Here is a 20,973-nt window from a genome sequence, read left to right as displayed (position 1 = left end):
TTGGTCACATATCTACACATATCTGCATATCTGTAGAATTTATTACTACACTGGGATCAGTAGGTGGTTATCCTTTTTTTTTCTTTTTAAATCAACTTTATTGATGTATAATTTAAGTACAATCAAATGTACTTATTTTAACCATTCTGTGAGTTTTAACAAATGTATACACGTGTATAACCACTACTTCAAGTAAGATATAAAACATTTTTATTATCCCCAAAAGTTCCCTCATGCTCCTTGGCAGTCAATGCCCTTCACGCCCATCACAGCCACTGATCTTCCTGTTTTATTGTCTAGCATTTTTTTTAAAAAGATTTTATTTATTTATTTGACAGAGAGAGATCACAAGTAGGCAGAGCGACAGGCAGAGAGAGAGAGAGAGGAGGAGGAAGGCTCCCCAGCGAGCAGAGAACCTGATGCGGAGCTCGATCCCAGGACCCTGGGATCATGACCTGAGGCAAAAGCAGATGCTTAATGAGTGAGCCACCCAGGCGCCCCTACTTTCAGTTAATTTTGTGTATGGTATGTTGTCAAGGTTATTTTCTTCCTCCATGTGAATATTCAGTGAATCCTCAAGCACAATTTTCTTTTAAATATGAAGCTTTTTAGGGCACCTAGGTGACTCAGTGGGTTAAGCCTCTCTGCCTTTGGCTCAGGTCATGATCTCAGAGTCCTGGGATCAAGCCCCGCATCGGGCTCTCTGCTCAGCAGGGAGCCTGCTTCCTCTTCTCTCTCTCTCTGCCGGCCTCTCTGCCTACTTGTGATCTCCCTCTCTCTCTCTCTCTGTCAAATAAATAAATAAAATATTTTTTTAAAATGAAACATTTCCCTCATTGGCTTACCTTGACAATTTTGTTAAAAAATCAGTTGATCATACATGCATGTGTCTATTTCTGAACTCTATTATATTCCATTATAAATGGAGTAAATGTCTAGTAAGTCATGATGTCAGGTAGTATAAGTCTGCCAGCTTTGTATTCTTCCCAAATGGTTTTGGTTGTTTCTTGTTCTTGTGTTTTAGAATTGGCCTGTCAGTTCCTACAAAAAAAGATCTGCTGGGACGCCTGGGTGGCTCAGTGGGTTAAAGCCTCTGCCTGCGGCTCAGGTCATGGTCTCAGGGTCCTGGGATTGAGCCCCACATCGGGCTCTCTGCTTGGCGGGGAGCCTGCTTCCTTCCTCTCTCTCTGCCTGCCTCTCTGCCCACTTGTGATCTCTGTCGGTCAAATAAATAAATAAAATCTTTAAAAAAAAATCTGGAATGTTGATTGGAATTGCATTCAATTTATAGGTTAATTTGTGGAGAATTGCTATCTTAATGATATTGAAGTTTTTAATTCATGAATGTGATATTTATTTTTGTTTTCTTTAATTTCTCTAGGCTATGTGTTTTCTTGTACAGATTTTGTTAAATTTGTTGGCAGTATTTACTGGTTTTGATGTTATTACAAATAGTGTTTTTTAAAATGTTATTTTTCCACCTATTTGTTGCTTGTATTGTAGAAATACAAGTGTTGTATATATAACCTTTTATTCTGCAACCTTAAGTTCACCTGTTAGTTCTAGTGGCTATTCTTCACATTCCTCAGGATTTCCTGTATATGTGATTATGTTGTCTGTACTTAAACGCTTTTTACTTCTTTCTTTCTAACTTGTATGCTTTTTATTTCCTTATTGCACTGGCAAGGACCGCTGGTATAATATTGAGTAAGAGTGGTGAAAGCAAACTTGCCTTGTTCCTGATCTTAGGGAAAGAAGTTCAACTTTTCATCAAGTATGATGATAACTGTAGGATTTTTATAGATGTCTTATGTAATGATGAGAAAGTTCCGTATTCTTCCAAGTGTCTGGGTTTTTGTCTTGAATAGGTGTTGAGTTTTGTCAAATGCTTTTTTTAGTATTTGTTGAGGTTATCATATTTTTTCTTTATGCTATTAATATTAATTTAAAACATTAAACCTCACATTCCTGAGACAAACCCCACTTGTTCATGATAGAGTATCTTTTGTAGCTGAATTTTATTGACTAATGTTTTTGTCAGGGAATTTTGCTTCCATATTCAGGAGGGATCTTGGGCTCTAGTTTTCTTGTAATGTCTTTGTCTGCTTTTGGTATGTGTAACACTGGTACCTTCTAAGATGAGGTAATAGTGCCTCGTAAAATAATCGAGACTCCCTCTTCTATTTTTTTGACAGAGTTTGTATGCTAATTGTATTATTTCTTCCCTAAATATTTGGTAGAATTCACCAGTGCAGCCATTTGTACCTCAGTTTTCTTTGAGGAAAAGGTTTTTAATTTTAAATTCAATTTCCTCATAATGGCCTTTTTTTTCTTTTTCTTGTGTCATTTCTGGTAACTTGTTCTTTCAAAAAATAATCTGTTTCATCAGAGGTGCCAAACTTACTGGCATAATATTTTACATAATATTCTTTTACTATCCCTTTAATACCAAAAGGAGCTATAGTGATTTTTTTCATTCCTGTTATTAGTAATTTGCATTTTCCTTCTTTCTTGATTGTTCTAGCTAGAGGCATATAAATTTCTAGATCATTCCATAGAAAATCTTTCCAAAACTTTTAATATAAACTTTCCATTGTTATTCTGCTTTCTGTTTCATTGGTTTCTGCTCTTATCTTTACCATTTTATCCCTTCTACTCATTTTGAGTGTAAGTTGCTTTTCTTTTTCTAGTTTCTTAAGGTGGAAGCTTAGATCATCCATGAATAAATCATCATAAATAGATTTTTTAGATCTATCATCATCTTAGATCATCATAAATAGTTCTTTAAAGCCTTTCTTCTTTTGTATAATAAGCATTTAAAGCTATGCATTTCTCTCCAAGCACTGCTTTAGCTGCATCCCACAAATTTGACATGGTACATTTTCTTCATTACCCATTTCAGGATATTTTCTAATTTCCTGTGTGTTTTTTTTAAAGATTATTTATTCATTTGTTGGAGAGAGAGCGAGGGAGAGCGAGCGTACAAGTGGAGGGGGAGGCAGAGAGATTGGGAGAAGCAGGAGACCCATGTGGGGCTCGATCCCAGGACTCTGGGATAATGTCCTGAGCCGAAAGCAGGCACTCAACCAACTGAGCCACCCACGGGTTTTTAATTTGACTCAGCAGTTATTTAGAAGTGTGTGATTTGATTTCCATGTAGTTGGGTATTTTCCAGATACTTTTTTGCTATTGCTTTTTAATTCGTAGCAGTGAGAGAACATACATTTTATAATTTACATTTAGACTTGATTTATGGCCCAGCATATACACCAATACAGTAAATGTTTCATGTATTGTTGAAAGGAATATGTATCCTGCCATTGTAGTGTGGAGTGTTCTATAAGTATCCCATTAGGTCAAGTTGACTGATAAAGAATACTTAGAAGATTCACAACCTATAAATCCTTTTTCACTTTTATCTAATTCTATCAATTCCTAAGACAGTAGTTCTGAAATCTCTAGCTATAATTGTAGGTTTGTCTCTTTCTCATTTCATTTCTGTTTCTGCTTCATGTACTTTCAAACTTGCCGTAAGTTGGATTCACATTCAGAAGTTTGTAACATCTTGATGAGCTGATGTCTTGAATTTTCCTCTTTATCTCTGTCCTCAAGCCTCCTTTGGGATGTTGATCTTGTAATTGCTGTTTGCCTGGTGTTTCCTTGTCCAATATTGTGCGTTTAAGGTATCATATATTTAAAGTTGTGTTTCTCGTAGAAAGGATAGGGTTGGTTAGTTTATCTATGCTTTTATATTTAAGGGGGGTCTTTGTAGATATATCATGAGTCTTGCTTTTTTTTTCCAGTCTGATAAAGTCTCTGACATTTAATCAGAGTGTCAAGACCATTTTAACTTGTGTAATTATTGATATGGTTGGGTTTAAATCTACCACTTTGCTATTTATTTTGGTCTCATCTATTTTCATGCACCGTTTTTTCTCCTTGCCTGCCATCTGTGGTATAGTTTTTAGCATTTAGTATTCCCATTTTTCCCCTTTATTAATCCATAGCTCTCCATCTCTCTTCTTGGTAGGATCCTCTAGGATTTACATTACACATCGGGAACACATCACAGTCTTCCTTCAAATCCTCACTGATTCAGCTCTAAGAGCATCTAATGATGCTCTTCCATTGTCCCCATCCCCTCTGCTGTATCCTGTTTTACTTTTAAAGATGATATAAACCCTACAATATACTTTTTTCCCTTGCTCGATGCAGTCAGTTATCTCTAAATGAAATTTAAGTGATAAAACCAACATCTTTTGCATTTACTCACCTATTTATCTCTCTTAGCACCCCTTTGCCAGGATCTGAGTTTCCATTTGGTATCATTTTCTCTCAGGTTGAAGAAATTTAACATTTCTTACAGGGCAAGTTGACCAGGCACCGGTTCTCTTAGGTTTTATTTATCTTTCTTTCAACTTTATTTTTGAAAGACATTTTTATGAGCTATACAGTTCTAGGGTTGTTTTCTTTTCTTTCTTTCAGACTGTAAAGAAGCTTTGCAGTCTTCTTTGTCTTTGGGCACCTCCCTTCTCAGGGCCCCAGTAGCTAAGTCCTAGGGTCAAAGCTGCCCACAGATGACCCAAGGCAAGCATCTGGCCTCATGGCTCCTCAGCACCCCTGATATTAACGGCCAGTGGAGCCCGTGGCACAGCGACGTGGTGTGGCTGGCCCAGGGAGCACTGTCTGGCAGAGTGTTTTATGACCTTAAAGTAACTTGTGTTGTTAGCCAGCAGTGACCACCGCTGTCGTTGCCCAGCTCTCTGCCTCTATCTCACCTGCTCCAGAAAAGGGAATCTTTGCAGGACTTGGCCATTCCAAGGCCCCAAGGCCCTCTGGTCTAAAATGGCCTCAGATATTCCTCAGCTCAGCCCCCAAAGGTCACATAGACACCTACTACACGCTCTGTCATTCTTTCCCCCTTCTAGCATGGGTAGGCCTAGGGCGAGAATCGCAGAAGGTTCTCAGCCACAGAATGACCTAGTGAAGGGGAACACCACCAGGCCACTGTGGAGCCAATCTGAAATGGGTCTTGGGTGGAAACTTGGCCCAAAGATGTTGGACCTCTGCAGGCTGGCTGGAATTCGAGCCCACCGCTGTGGGGTGTTGGATTTTGCCGGATCATATTCTGACCCCCTCACAGCCTGAGTGCTGTGAGCCTCTTTGGATGTGTTCAGGTCTCTCAGCCCCACAGTCTATGTGAGAAGTCCCCAGGCACGAAGCAGATCCACAATTGAGGGGAAGGTCCCAGCCTGGGGTCACTCATGCTGTGAGGAGACCCCCTGAAGGCCCAGGGAGCAGCTGCTGAGTAATGGGGTCCCCAGTACTAGGGTGTGAGCAATGGCCCTCCTCTCAGGCTCTGCTCTGACATAAGATTTTTTCTTTCCCACTCCTGCCCACCCCCACCCCTACCTCCTCCACAGGTTTTTCCTTCCCCTGGCCTCACAGTAGCTCCCACTTCCACCATGTCACCCCTACCCCCTGCAAGGCTCCCCAAGGTGTTATTTCCTGCCTGGAGCCAGCTCCTGGTCACCAGGACTTGGCAGTTGGAAACAGCCCTCCCTCCGTTTTTAGGAACAGTCACCTTTATTTTCTTGACCATCCATATAGGAATTTCTAATTTCCGTTTCTTCTAGAAAATAACAAACCAATTTATTACCTTACAGTAAGAAATGTAACTGCCAGGAACCTGGCCCCGTAGGAAGCGGTTTTCCCCTGAAGGAGGCTAGGCAAGCAGTGGGTGGGGGGTCAGAGCCCAAGGCTGCAGGGAGGCTGGGACCGTGACTGTCACCCTGAGCTTCTTGAGGGAAGACCGGCTAAATCCCACCATGCTTGTCTTTGGCCAAGTTCCTGTTAAGCAGCTTGCTTCCCGAATATGGGCTTAGTGCTGAGACCTCATTATTTTCAGATTGATTTTCCTCTTTAGCAACAACAACTTGGATAACTTTCCCCAAAGCCAATCCTTGGAACTAGAGGTTACACCCTCAGCGGTGGATAAAGCTGGTCCTGCTGGTAGGGTCCCCCTAAACTGTGGGCGGTGACTGCCCCTACCCTGAGTCCAACAGATGTGGGTGTGGGGGAGACAGGGCAGGGAGGTGATGGTGGACCTGGGCTGGGACACAGCCTCTGTGGGAGCTGTTCCATACTAACTGGTGGGGGAAGGACCCATGCAGAGGGGAGAGGGTGCCGCTGAATGATTCCCTCGAGTCTTTTCTGCTGCAGACCTATCCTTGGCCCCTTTGCCTCCTCCCCACTCTGGATCTGAGCTCTGGAACCGAATCTCCAGGTGACAGACATGGGCTCAGCCTACCTGGCTGGATGCAGTTACCCTGGGTCGGCTTTCTACTCCGTCTCAGAGTGGTGGGGGCACCCATGGATCCTGGCCTCTGGCCTAGCTCCCAAGGCTTCTTCAGAAATGAGTAGTTCTGCTGAATTGTCAAACCCAGAGGAAGTGGTTGTTTACACAGTCCTGTCCTCTTCCCACTCCCAGAGCGCAACAACATGAGAGGCCCTGGGGCCTGGAACCCCAGGATCGAGGGCATGCCTTTGTGAACCTAACTGTAGCTGGCAGGCCTTCTCTGCAGAGGGCCTTCCTCTTACAAGAGCAAACACGGAGGCCCAGGGAAGGAATGAGATCTGCTCAAAGTCACATGGCCTGTCGGTGTCCAAACACTTAAACTGAGAGCCTGTCCTGTGGTCTTCCGTAATGACCCGGGAACGTAGGAAACAGAAAACAAAGAACTACATTGGCAATCAGCCAGGCCTTAAATTCTTCCAGGTGCAAGAATACCTTCCTTGGCCTCACTGACCCTCATGTCGGCCTCTCTCCATCAGTTCTGGGTCCAGGGTTCACAACCCCTAGCAGCCTGAGGCCATGCCTTTGGCTTCCCAAGAGGCCCCACAAGGGAGAGCTGTCCAGTGCCCTTGGTGTTCTCCAGGAAAAATGCTCAGATGCCGACAAATAGAGAGAGATGGCAGGCTCCCAGGTGCATGGACTGTGACCCAGAACTGGGAGGGGAATAAAAGGAGCTTTGGAGGAGCCAAAATAGCCTCCACAAAAATCCTCCCCACTGCACCCTACCCCCCTGCTCACAGCCTCACTCTGTGCCTGTTTTCTGTGCCCATTTTCTTTCTGTGTCTGCCAAGTGTGCTCTTCTTATGTTGCCATTAGAGACAGGCCTTCCCTAGGGGGGCACTTCTGCCCCCTCAGGTTCTGCATGCCTGGCTGGGCCGGGCTCAGGGACGCCTCCAGAGATGCACACTGACGGGGTGCGGGTGTGCCTGGCCCCGGAGGCACACGCTTTTCCAATGATGAGCTTTCCCACCTGCTCCCCTGGCCCCAGACAGGTCTCTTCTGTGGGGGTTCTTGGCCACCCAGCAGGCAGGGCACTGGGGACAAGGGAGGGCAGCGCCCCCATCTGTGTGGCACGTTTGAGTGGGCAGGGAGAAGCTGCCATGGCACCAGACAGACAGATGAGGTCATCTTGAGGGGAACGGCTGGTGATAGTTTCTTTGCTACTTTACACTTTTTTCTATGGAGCTTTTCAGTTTTTCTGCCTTAAGTGGGGATCATTTTTATAGCCTGGGAATAATGGCCGCTATTTGTGGCCTCATTGTGGGCCAGGCACTCTGCTGAACACTTCAGAGGTATGAACCTATTTTACAGATGAAGAACTAGAGGTTAAGCGGTTACCCAGCTGTGCAAGGCCACAGGAGTGATGCATTCCTGGCCTGTTTGACTCATGAAAGGAAGGGGAAAGTGGCTGTTACTTGGGCAGTTCAGTGAGAGAAGCTCCTTTATCCACTTATTTGTTTAAGACATGGGTTGTCTTGGCTGCCTCCCATGGAACGCAGTCTGGGACTCCACCTCCACGGGACTGTGGGTCTCTCCCCGCCCTCCCCGCACAGCTCAGCCAGGGCCGGGCCCACTCCATCGCCGCCCTGCAGCCACAAGAGGAGGGAGGGCGCCCAAAGAAGGTGTGCAGGGGGGGAAAGAGGATCTTTACAGGGACCTTGCAGTGAGGTCTGGCCAAGGGGGGTAGGTCACAGGTCAGCTGGGTTGTGAGTCACTTCACTTTGGATTCCTGTAGTAGCTCAAGAACCAGGGGCGGCATACAGAGAACCTGGGCTCCTCTCCTAATCCCAAAGCACCATGGTCCTCCCCACCACTTACACCCACACGCCACAGCAGTTTGCAAAACTCTTTTCCACCCGTTGTCTCTGGTGTCGTCTATTCATTCAACGGGTTCCTAGTTCCTGCGTACCTGGCTTGGGCACGGGAGGACCAGCCAGGCAGACATGGCTCCTGGGTGATGGGACCCTTCCGCCCACCCCAGGCCCCCTGCCTCGACTCACTCCTTGTGGACGCCCAGAGGCAGCTGCACGTGGAAAGTTCTTTAGGGTGATTACATGGACATCAGATGGTTTCCAAGGATAAGCAGCCGTGGCTGTCCTCAGGCCAGGAAAATGTAAACTAGTAGTTTCCAATGACCAGCTCAACGGCGCTGGCACCATCTGGGACAGATCAGTGGGTTCTCATGTGGGGGCTGCCAAATCTTGGTTTAGAATTGAGTCCCCTTTGCTTTGGCCTTGAGATGCATGTGTGCGCTGAGCAAAATGAAACAGAGAGGTGGGATTCCTAGTTGTCCATTAAAGACCCTTCTTGGGGCACCTGGGTGGCTCAGTGGATTAAGCCTCTGCCTTCGGCTCAGGTCACGATCTCATGGTCCTGGGATCGAGCCCCATATCGGGCTTTCCGCTCAGCGGAGAGCCTGCTTCCTCCTCTCTCTGCCTGCCTCTGTGCCTACTTGTGATCTGTCTGTCAAATAAAAATTTAAAAATTTTAAAAAAATTTTTTAAAAAAAGACCCTTCTTGCTGTCCCATGCCCATTAACCAAGGGCTCAGGTGAAAGCTGCAGCTCCTTGCCCCAGTCAGCTCACTCTAGGGGAGCAGGCTGCAATAGCCCAGGGCCCAGCCCTTATGCACCTGCCTCTGGGTGGCTGGGGAACAACCCACTTCGGTACCTTGTGGTCCTAGGGTGAATCTCCCACCAAGACAAAGCAGCCAGGTGAACCAGAGGCCCCGGGAGGGCATCAGCTCCCTACAGGGCTTGACCCTGAATGATACCCTTACTCCCTCAGAGAGACTCCTCCGCTGCCCGCCTCAGAAACCCCAGGTTAGAGTGGAAGCTAACGTAGGCTGGGCACTCTGACAGGTGGAGGTGGCTGTGGGCGGCAGGTTGTCCTCAGCGTCACAGTGGCTGCTGTAATTGGAGCACACACCTCTATTTTTATGTTCCATCTCTGTACTGGTGTTTATTTCCCTGGTGGAGGTGGCCCTGCTTCCATAGCTCTTCCTTATCCTGAGAATACCATGTGGCTCCTGGTCCCAGGTTTCTGCCCAGTCGGGGAGGCACCAGGTTCTGTGGGGATCCCGTCACTCATGTAAACTTAATTTTTACCCTTCACTATGGCTCGTGTCTTTGACCCCAGCCGCCTCCAGTGAGAGGAAAGGAGATGGGTTTCTTCCCCCTTGGAGATTTTTGCCCGCCTTCCGCTTGCTGGAGTCTGTAGCCAGTCAGGGGGTCCCAGTGGGTATTTTTCCCTGGAAAGATGGGATATTTGGCAGCCATGGATGTGTCTGTGGGCTGAAGGTTCTGCCTGCCCCTTGCAGCTCTGATAGATGGAAGCAAAGCCCAGTTTCTGTATCAGCTCCTGTGCATGCATCCCACAGGTCCCATCCCTTGGCCTTGCTGATCATTGCCTCTAGTTAGGGTGTCACCCCTGGACCCCTCTCTGGGGAAAGTTGCCGGAGAGCCCAGATACGGTCTCAGCAGGTACCTGATGCCCTCAATATGCCCAGTGCTGGTCACCAGAGAAAGAGGAGGAGGGGGAGCCACAGACCAAAAGCCAAGACAACGGTGGTGCTCTGGCTTATGTTTCCCAGCTGCCTGCCAGGGTCTCACAATTTATTATTTATTGTTACTGGATTTTTCCATCCACGTGGATCCTGACACCCCTTCGAGGGCCCTTGAGTCCAAGCTTCTCTGAGTATTCAGTCTCCTGCCCCCTTTGGGGAGGGATGGCATTCATCCTATTTTCCAATGCAGCTTTTCTATTTTTACTTATTTTATTTTAAATCATCACCGATTCCCTTTTTGCAGAGCTCTCTAGAAGACTAGTGTCCCACAGGACCTACTCTGGGGAAGGCAGACTTGCTTTCCTTCCAGGTTCCCCAGTCAGGGGAGTGCCTTGGCAGCCACTCCCATTCCCACGAGCCCTCAGTGGCTCCCTGTCACAGCTGACCTGGTCCACATGCTTCGCTCCCCAGACCAAGCCCTCTGACCTCATGCACTGCACTTTAGGGGTGCTTATACTCAGTGCTCCGGAAGAGTGTCCCTGCTCCCTCCGTGCCCTGCAATGTCACCATCCTGCGGTGCATGCATCTCCTCCCACAGGCCCCTGGGGGGCCCAGCCCAGCCTGAAGTCCCCCATCCAACATTGTCACCCAGGAGCTCCCAAGCCCCTTCTCTGCCAGAGGTCATAGGCTCCCTATTCTCTCAGAAGCACCCAGAGACCTCTCAGCCTCCCTCTCCCTTTTGCCTAAGTGGGGCAGAGTGACAGCAGGTCCCCCTCCAGGGCAGGGGACCAGAACACCTGCGCCACCGGATAGGCAGGGCTTGCCTCCCTGCCTGTCCCCGCTCCCCAGCCCAGCTTCAGGACCCCAGCAGGCAGGGGGTTCACTCAGGGCTGGGTATAGCAAGCTGCCCCGGTCCCTCATCCCTCAGACTTCAGGGCAATGGAGTGGCAGGTGCCCCCAGGCTCTCTGTAAAAACCACACTGCCAATTCCAGCTCCCCCTCCTAGGAGGCTTGGGGTCTTGCGCATGATCCTTAACTTCCGTGCCACCCTTCCCTCTTTGGGGTGTGATTCTTTTCACACACCATGTTGCATGTAGGAATGACACAGCTATGGAAGCGCAGAGTAGAGCGCTGCTGAGCACCCGGGCTGGTCATACTCAGACACACCGAAGTCCCTTGACATCCCGTCCACATGCCTCAGGGCCTGTTTCTCTCTCTTCTCAGCAGCTGCCTAATTGGATTCCGCAATCCAATTCCGCAGCCTAACAAAGCTCCCAAAAACTAAATAAAAGTCACCAAACCTGCTGTAATTGAATTTTTGAGGGTCTAACGCTGCAGATTGGAAATGGCTGTTTTCTGCAGCGCCCCGCCCCCCCGAGATTCCCACTTGAAACTGATGCCCTCTGCATCTGTGTCTTCTCAGAGGCCTTTGCATAGCCAGACCTGCTCCCTGTGCGGAGTCCTTCTGGCTCAGGGTGGACTAAAAGCCCTGCCAAGGGGGCCTCAGGGACCCACGAGGAGCTCTGTCCACAAGGGGGAAGGAAGTAGTGTCTTTCCCCATTAACCATGCTGCTGGCCTCGCGGGCGCTATGCTGTGCCAGGATTCATCCAACTGGTGAGGGAAGGGTCGTCAGCAGCCGCAGGATGGGTGGGTGGGAGCCCGCAGGTGTGGAACCCCTACTGCCCTAAGGCAGGCTCTCCCTGCCGTGGCAGGGGCGGGCTCCTTCACCACTCTCCCCGTGGAAGGCCAAGACAGGGCCTGTGGTGAGAAAGGACACACAGACATTGAGACAACATGTGTCCGGGGTCTCGGGGTAGAGGAGCCATCTGGCAGACGGAGTAGAGGAGGAAAGAAATCTAGGGATTAGGGCTGAAGTGGAAAATCACTGAGGCCCTGAGGTCTCTACAGGGGGCTTGGGGGGAGCTGAGGAGCCAGGAAGGGGAAAAAAGTTGGGTCAATGACAGGTGGCTTGCTGGGCATGGAGCATGGGGCCTGGGATGGGGGAGTTCCTGCTCAGGACCCTCCTGGGCCTGTCCCCTTCCTCTGCAATCAGGACCCATCTCAGCATCACCCACTCACCCACCGCCACACACACACACACACACACACACACACACACAGACACCGTAGAGCCTAGTACTGGGTTCAGGTGCAGAGAGCAGGGTAAGAGCTGGGCTTCCCTGGGCCTTGACCTTGCCTGTCCTGAGGTCTCTACACAGTCCCAGCTGCGCTCACTCATCTCCAGTACAGTGGGTGAGGAGAGAGGACCCCTGGCCACTCTGTGCCCAAGGAGCCCATGGGCAGATGAGGGCAAAGCCAGGCTTCCCAGAGAAACAAGCAAGAGACAGTACAAAATGGAGTGGCCCCAGGGCCTCTGACTCACACATCCCCACCATGTCTCCCTGCCCCCTCCAAACCAGTCTGTGCCGCCTTTTGCTTTCTTGGTTCCAAGGCTGTGTTTGCTGCCCGCCCCCCTCTCCACCTCGCACAGGGCTTCCCCACCCAGAAACCTGATCCATTTTCCTCCACAGATGAGAAAATTAAAAAAGCTCTACTCCTAAAAATAGCCTACCTGGCTCCACTGTTGTGTTTCCATGGCAACCCCCTCCTTCCTGGAGTCCCCTGGTAAAAGAGGGTAAAACAGGGTCCCAGCACTGTTGAGGGTCCCTAGAGGGCTCCTCAGTCTGAGCTGGCCATCAAGGGCATTGAGGAGAGCCCCGCGTGGGGAGCAGGAGCAGGAGGCACGGCCAACACCCTGGGACTCCCTGTGGCTCCAGGCCTCTGTGGTTGAAGACTGGTAACGATGACTAGGATCTGGAGGGGTCGGGGGTCCAGTAAGTCCTGGCTCGACACTGGCTGCATGCTGGGCACTTAAGTCCTTTTCCAGAGCAGCTGTGGATATCCCCACACCTGGAAAGGAGTGCACTTAACCCCCAGCCACGTGGGGTCAAGGCAGGACTGCTTGGCCAGATCTCAGCTCCTCTCTGAGCAGTAGGAAGACCTATGTGCCAGGCTTTGGGGGGTGGGGGTACACAGGGACCTGTGAGGACTCTGTGCCCAGGGAGGGGTCTCCCAGTTTAACGGGAAAACATCCAGGGACCACACCACCCCAGGGCAGTAGGTCAAATGTGATGATCCATGGCAGGTGACAGGATGGCCCAGTGTTGAACTCAGCCACAGCTCCCTGGTGTGGAGCTGGATAATGGCCCCCATAGATGTCCATGTCCTAACCTGTGCACATGTTACCATACCTGACGGAGGGATCCTGCAGATGTGGTTAAGGACGCTGACATGGGGAGACTTTCCTGGATTAGCCAGGTGGGCCCAATGTCATAACAAGCGTCGTCCTAGGAGGGAGGCCCGAGGATCTGAGTCCAGGGGACCCTGCTCCATTGGCTTTGAGGATGGGGTCAGGACTGCAGGCCAGGGAATGGGGGAAGCCTCCACTCACCCAGAGAAGGCATGGAAACAAGAAACAGATTCTCCCCTGGAGCTTTCAGGAGGAACGCAGCCCTGACTTTAGGGCTGATTTCAGGGCCCTAAAACACCTTGATTGGACAACTTATGATCTTCACAACCGTCAGGAACAAATGAGTGTTGTTTTAAGCCACTGTTTTTGTTCCTTAGGGTTGCCATAGCAAACAACCACAAACCAGAGGCAGAGAACCACAGAAGTTCATCCTCTTACAGTTCTGGAGGCCAGAAACCTGGAATCAAGGTGTTGGCCAGGCTGTTCCCTTTGAGGGCCTAAGGAGAATCTGTTCCAGGCCTTTCTCAGCTTCCAGTGTTGCCGACAGTCCTTGCCATTCTTTGGCTTGAGAACATATCTGTCTCTCCAGTCTCTCTGTCTCTGCATCACGTATATTTCAGTGTCTTTTCTTCTCTTAAGGATATCAATCATATTAAGGAGCCACCCTATTCTAGTATGACCTCATCTTGACCAATTATATCTGTAACAACCCTTCTAAATAAGGTCACATTCTGAAGTTCTAGGAAGGATATGCATGAGGGGGCCGGGGGAGGACTAGCCAAGCCAGTATGGCAACCAAAGGTTAGAAACTCTTATATTCAGAGAGCTTGCCATGGATGAAAGGCCACTGCCAGGCTCTGCAGGCCTGGCCAAGATGGACAGGCAAGTTGTGACTGCTGAGTTTTATGGATTTATTCTCTTCATGTTGTTGTTGTTGTTTTGGACAGAGCAGGTCGGGGAAGGGGAGAGGTGGAGAGCGAGAACCCTAAGCAGGATTCATGCCCAGCAAGGAGCCCAACATGGGGCTCAATCTCATGACCCTGAGATCATGACCTGAGCCAAGAGTCGGACCTGACCAAGAGTCGGACGCTCAACTTACTGAGCCACCCAACACCCTGGGATATATTCTCTTCTCACAGAAAGAACTCATTCTTGCGTGTAGCTGGTGAAAACTGATGGGCATTTTAGGAATCAGTGCCTTTCTAGAAATGGTGGTGTCTGAGAATAGGCTGGCCCATTTGTTTCACATGGTCCCACAGTCCCAAGAGCTGCCCACACCTCATCTCGAGCTCCGAGTCTGCCTCAGGCGCCAAATCAATTTGTTCTTTAGTGTTCTGTAGTCTGGAGCTTGGGAGTGCCACCGGCTAAGGAATGTCAGGCTGAGATCTCCCGCAGTTACTGAGAATTCATTTTCATTAGAAGGTGCAGGTCGTCTGGCCCTGTGCCGTCCCTGGGGAAGATCAAGAGCAGAGTCGGCTTCTCCGTCTTCCAGGCCCAGTGTCCTGTTTCGGAAACCACAGCCTCCGAGGACGGAGAGCCAGTCAACAGGCTCCTGCTTAGCCGCTTTGCTGGGAGGTTTGATCCGAGTGTTAGAAGCACGCCAGGAGCAGCAATGCACAGAGCAAGGCCCGAGGAAGCGTGGTGGGAGTTCAGAAAGGTGGTCTTGGCAGCTCTGCTGGGAAGCACAGCACGACAGCAGCCAGTCTTTTGCAAAGCAGGCATGAGCTCTGTGGGAGGATGAGCCCATGAACCCATGAAGGGGCCAGGGGATGGGACACCCCAGCTCCGCCCCTCACACCCGTTGGACCCTTCCTGCTCTGAGCCTAAGTTTCCTCAACTGTGAAATGGGGGTGCTAAGGGTGCAAGGTTAGGACACTGCCCTCTCATCCTGCTGCTTCCTCACTGGGCAGTGGGAAGCTGCCTCTTCCAGAGTTTTTTTGTGAGCTGCTGAGACCCGATTGGGTCCGAGGGCAACCCATGCATTCCCAGAGGGCCCCAGTCCGGTGCAGAGCCAGCCGGAAGCCAGATGGGGGAAGCAGAGCAGGTGGCTGCAGGGAGCTCAGCGGAGGCAGGCAGTGAGGGACACTGCAGGGCCAGGGTGACAGCAGGGCCTGTCGTGGAGCGAAGGGGAAGACTCACCCCAGTGAAGGGGCCTAGATTCCTGGTGAAGGGATCGAGGGAAGGATGGGCAGAAAGGTCCTCACCAAGCAAATGACAGGTGCCCCGTGTACTTTGGGGTGCTTTCACTGGCCCCTTTGCTCACACCTGCTGCCCAGTAAAGACAGTCCCCTGCCTACCCTCTCCTGCCTGTCCCCTGGCTATGCTGAGAGAGGAAGTGAGCCCCACCACTGTGCCCCTGCAGACCTAAGTGCCCCCCAGTGCTGCGGGCCCTTGATGGCAGCAGCTGGTACGTGGCTGTGATCAGAGGCCGGCATCCCACCGCCTGGGTAGGAGGCTCTGATAGCAGGCGCATAAAGCAGCCTCCCCCCCACCACCACCACCATGGACTCCTTTCCTGGGAAAGGTATCTGGGTCATCTGTCCTGGGCCCCAGGGTCTAAGCCCTTAGCAAATGCATCTTAGCCATTTGGAAAGGTCTGGGCCCTGTCTGACAGATGAGGGACTCAGTAAAAGCTAATTACAGCTGCCTTTGCTGTGGCTCCAGCGCCTGACCTTGACCAAGCCCCTCTCCTCAGTCTGGGCCTCAGTTTTCCCATCTGAAAGCAAAGGCATGGGCCTGGGTGCAATGGGCATGACCTAAAGGCGCCCGTGCTCTGGAGGGAGTTCAGGGGTCAGTCTGCCCTCTTGGGCTCAGCCTAGACATTCCACAAGCGGTGTCACCTGACGGCCCAAGAGGCTGGGCCCGAACGCTCTTGCTACCCATATATCAGGTGACCGCAGCTGAAGAAAATGAGGAGAAATGAGTGCAGCAGAAGACGGGGAGGACCGGGAGCACCCTTACAGTCAGACACTCGTTCTTTATCTTAGGGCCAGAGTCTGCCTCCCCCAAAGCTCTATCAGTTGTTGTGAACAGAGATAAAGCAGTGGCTAAGGAGGCGGCTCCCGGGAAAGTAGAACATTTATGTTTATGCCACCCTAGGACAGCCTGACCACCCCTCCCCCCAGAGCTGCTAAGGACACTAAGCTGTGGCCTTCATGTGGGCTTTGAGGCAGGCCAGGGCAGGAGCTCCTGTGGCCCATGAGCCTGGCTTTGACCTCGCCCTAGATTTCAGTTGCTGCTCTTCTTGCATTCATAGAGTTGCAGAATTTCTGTAGGGTTTTACGTTTGTGGATATGTTAGTGTTGGCTGTTTTGTGGAGATGTGGATTAAACAGAGGGGACAGGCAGTGTCATAAAACAGTCATAAAAGCTTGAGAACCCCCAAGGCCATAAGCTTGAGAGCCACAGGCTTGAACAACTTTGTGCATACAAGCTTGCTTTCCTTTGGACCAAATTGCACTACATCCCCTCCCCCTGCAGTGGAGTTCCCTGATCAAAGGGAGAGGCAAGCCATGGAAGCTGAAGAGCCATTTTTCTGCCCTTGCGGGATAGCTGCTGGTTTATCCTTCAGAAAGCCAAAGCTAATTCAATGCCAGTCTCTATTTTTTCTAGTTCGAGTAACGTCACGGTAATAGTTTTATTTGTCTCTAATAACGAGTTTCATCTCTCTTTCTAATGTGAGTCTGCTCCTTGCAAGGACCCCAACCCCACACTGAGACCTGGAGACTCAGCATGGTCAGAGGTCATCGTGTCAGAGGCAGAGTCCCCTTCCAGGGTTTAGCTCTGCTTCTGCCCAGGCCTGAGTGGGGGGTTGTTCACAGCACTGTGCTCAGCCGAACAGCCCCTGACACTGTGGGGGAAGTGAGCAGCTAGGCCACATGTCAGGACACATGACTGCTAGGCCTCACCCTCAAGGACTGGCCAGGGACTGAGACTGCCTGGGATCATGGCTGTCACTAGACGGTCATAGCCTTGCAGCTGGATGCGTGTGGCCTTCAGCCCTTTTCAGCTGGGTTCACAGGTCCTGTTCTTTCCAGCCCCTGGCCTCCTGTGGCTGCTCTGATCTCTCTGTTCATCTTGCCACTTGCCACCAGTCTTGTCTTTCCCCTGGATCTCTGCTCGAGTGCCCCTACTCTCCCTCTTGCCAAGGAATGAAGGTTCAGTCTTCTCAGTGGAGCCAGAAGTCCTTTACCATCCCTCCTCTCCAAATAGCTCCTTCCCCCCTACTGCCTTTGCTCTTGTCCAGACACTGCCCTCTCATGTGTGACCACCATCTCCGTGCATGGTGGAAAGGTGGAACGGGAGCTTATATCGTAACTGAGTGCCCAGGCTCTGATGCTCGAGCATCACCGAGAACCCCTGCACAGGCCCCCTGTGAAATGCCCAAGATCCTTCATCCCTTCACTCACCCACTCCCTCCCTCTCCTCCACTCTCCACCTGCCCTGCCTCCCTCATTCTCCCAATCCCACTGTCCTTCTGGGACGGGATCTCCCTGCCCACTCCCATAGAACACACTGTGCTGGTCAGTAACCACTGACCCAAGAATCTTCCCATCCTTCCTCCAACGACACAGCCCATGATTTGGGAACAGAACAAGTACATCCCCACGTCCCTGGCTGCTGGACCTGGACCCTAAGAGCTGCTTATTAACCAGTTAAGTAGAAATGCAGTTACCCACCTCTGCCCACCACACAGGCAGAGGCTCCAAGTTAGGCTGGTTGTGCTTCTTGCTTAGAGAACGGTATGTGTGTGTATGTGTGTGGGGGGGTCCCATTCAGGCTGACCCGCAGCTGGTGTGTCCCCACACAGCCCTCCCAGTGTACAGAAGCCCTTGCTCTGACTGGTCGGTGGCTGGCCATTCTGGGCCATTCTGGGTGTTACACCTGTTGAGCCTGGAAAGGTGACAGGAGCTTATATCGTAACTGAGTGCCCAGGCTCTGATGCTCGACAGACCTGGATTCGGATCCAGCGCCCTAAATGGATGGCTTGGTGTCCAAGAACGTGCCTTTCCTCCCTTCTCACTGTCTACTGACTGAGTGAGGCTGTGCGTGAGACTCAGTGCGTGAGACTCAGCGTTCACCCGACTCGAGCGGGTGACCCAGAGGCTGGCGCCACACATGCGTCTCCAGACCCCGGGTCATTTCCGAGCCGTCGCTGGGCTAGCTGCTGTGGGGAAAGGGAGAGCCCCTGCCCCAGCCTGGATGATGCTGGCCCACTGCACCCCCAGCCTCCAGCCCATGCGGGTCCCATGCCACCAGCCGGCCTGGCACCGCCACCTGCTCAGGGCAGGCTCAGAGTCATAACTCAGCCACAGCCCCCCCACGAGCCCTGTCTGTCGTGGGAAGAAAGCTGTTCCCTCACAGTATCTGCCTTTGTAAAAAATTTTGTATCTTGGGTTACAGATTTCCTCCCCCCCCAAAAAAACATTTTGTGCTGATTGTTTCTGAAACAAGACATTTCAGAAACCCGTCACTTATAGGCTTGGACACTCACGTGCCAGCGACAGCCTCTCTATGGTTGCATGGAGCAGAGCCCAGGCCAGCTGCCCGCCTACCCCACCCACAGCAGTGCACCCCCCACACACAAGGTCCACCACCCTGCAGCCTTTGAACACAGGCAGGGCTGCAGCGGGCTGGGCTCCAAGGCACCCCAGACTCCCAAGAATGACCCCTTGAGGGCGCCCAGGCAGCTTTTTGAGAAGTGAGCGGATCGGCCGGTGGAGAGGGGCACCTGCCTGACCCTGGTGTGAAGAGGGTGGCTGCGGAGGCAGACAGACTAGTCGGGGGGACCCCAGCTACCTGTCTGTCCCTGGGGGATGGCATCGTCCCTATCCTGACAAGGCCACAGAGATGCCATGGCCCATGTCTGGACTAAAGGGATTTAATAAATGAGAGTGGCCTTGTTCATGCAGGGGAGTTGGGTGGGGAAGGCTGGGGGGCAGAAGCAGGGCAGGGGAAGATGACTTTGGCCTGGGGGTCTTTAGGCAGGCTCTGAAGAGGGGTCTGGGTCTGGGTAGGGGTGAGGCCTCTAATGAGGTGGGGGAACTAGGTGGTGGTTGCAAGCAGTGAGGGCCCTGTGGGAGAGGCCCCAAGCCTGAGCACTCACTCAGGTGTTGCACAGAACAGGGCAGTTCGGGGTGGCCGGCTGTTGGGCGCGGAGCTCGGGGTAGAGTGAGGCCGGTGGGAAAGTGTGTGTTGGCTTTGGCTGGGACCATGATGTGGGGAGAGGAGCTGGCCTTCATCTGGTGTCCTGCTGCTCCTTGCGGCCATCTCCACCTCCCCACCCAGCACGGGCCACCCTGGCCCGTGTGGCACAGCTTAGGGGGTTAGTGCCCCCCACGCAGGCGGGTGTCTACAGGCCTGCCCCTTCTGCAGTGCGGGGAAGGCACTGTCTGTCAAGCTGGTCCCCCTTTCCGTCTCCTCCCAAGGACTCAGGAGGGTCCACACCCACCCCGGAGGGCTGGCCGGGAGCAGGAGCTGGAACCAGTTAGGGCACTCTGTTTGGTTGGGAGGGGGGCTCTATCTGTTCCCTCCTCCTGAGCCCAGGCCACGTGGGCTTCTCAGTGTTGTGTTGGCCAATTAACCACCATGGCAACCCTTCTCCCTTCCTCAGATGACTCTGGGGACGACGACGACGAGACTGCCTCTCCAGCTGATAAGAGCGAGCTACACTGCACCATCCAGAGCCTCTCCTTGAAGTTGGACGACCTCAGCACGTGCAATGACCTCATTGCCAAGCATGGCGCTGCGCTCCAGCGCTCCCTGAGTGAGCTGGACGGCCTCAAAATCCCCTATGAGAGCAGTGAGAAGCTGAAGGCCGTGAATGAGCGGGCCACCCTCTTTCGCATCACCTCAAATGCTATGATCAATGTAAGTACCCACCTGCACTGCTGGCCCCCACGCACTGGGGACAGGGCTCCCAGAAGGAGCTACTCCCTGTCACCAGCACCACAGTCCCCAAGTAGGTGGTGGCCAGGGTGCTTGACAAACCAGGGCTCCATTTCTTGGTGGCCTCAGGTCATTTCCCAAAGCCTCCTGCCATGTCTGTAGCTGCCTGCTGGGGACTCCAGTGAAGTATGAATCTTGATGGGGGCTTGGGGCTCTGGCCCCAGGTGGAGCAGGTGGCTCCACCCACACACTGGGGACAAGGCGGCCATGCTGATCCACAATGGCTGCTACTGCTCCTTCCCTGAGTACGCTGCTCAGAAGCAACAGGATCAGGGTCCAGTAACCCCTGGAGCAGGTGTGCAGCTGGAGGCCCGGTGCCGTGGGTTCCCTTAGCCAGGAGAGCTTGAAGGTGCACCTGCCAGGGGTCGTGCCAACCTGACAATAGCCAAATGAGTAGCCACAGTCCATAAACTGAGAGGCACAGCCTTGGGGATCGCCACTTTCCCTGGGGTTCTGGAAGCCACATTGCTGTGACTGGGAGCTGGGAGGGTCTGTCCATGGAGGCAGAGAATATAAAGCTTACCTGGGCTTTTGGGCCCTTTTTCCTCCTGCCCCATGAGTTTTTCCCCAAGATGTGGATGCTCTTTTAGGCCTCCATCCTGTAGATAAAGGTCTGACCACAACAGCTTCCTCCCGTGGACAGCCCCCAGGAGGGGCATATCGGGACAAGGAGACCAGAGAGGGGGAGGTGTGGGGAAATGGAGGCCACCTCAGAGGAGGTGGCCACATCCAGAGGTGGTGGCTCAGGCAGACCATCAGGCTGGCCAGCGACAATGGGCAGTACTAGTGCCCAGCCTCCAAATTAAGGCAATTCAACCAGAGCCGAGCCAGTAGTCGGAACGAGGCCAGAGGCCAAGAGTAGAGTGGGAAGGTGGACGCCGGAGCCCACGGCGGGGCCAAGACCTTGGGGTGAAAT

The 20,973-nt window shown here is 51.8% G+C and overlaps 1 protein-coding gene across 1 annotated transcript in view; it reads left to right on the top strand.

The window, feature by feature from the left end:
* The window catches only part of OSBP2 (oxysterol binding protein 2), a 158,066-nt gene that overhangs the window by 107,286 nt on the left and 29,807 nt on the right, over positions 1 to 20,973 (top strand). The window contains exon 3 of the mRNA XM_044243906.1: positions 19,723 to 19,979. Within this exon, the coding sequence (XP_044099841.1) occupies positions 19,723 to 19,979 (257 nt within the window). The remainder of the gene's footprint in view (positions 1 to 19,722; positions 19,980 to 20,973) is intronic.

This window comes from Neovison vison, chromosome 3, assembly GCF_020171115.1.
Source record: "Neovison vison isolate M4711 chromosome 3, ASM_NN_V1, whole genome shotgun sequence".
Taxonomy (NCBI): Eukaryota; Metazoa; Chordata; class Mammalia; order Carnivora; family Mustelidae; genus Neogale; species Neogale vison.
Note: the sequence above shows the minus strand (reverse complement) of the source record. Positions and strands in the feature narration are given on the sequence as shown.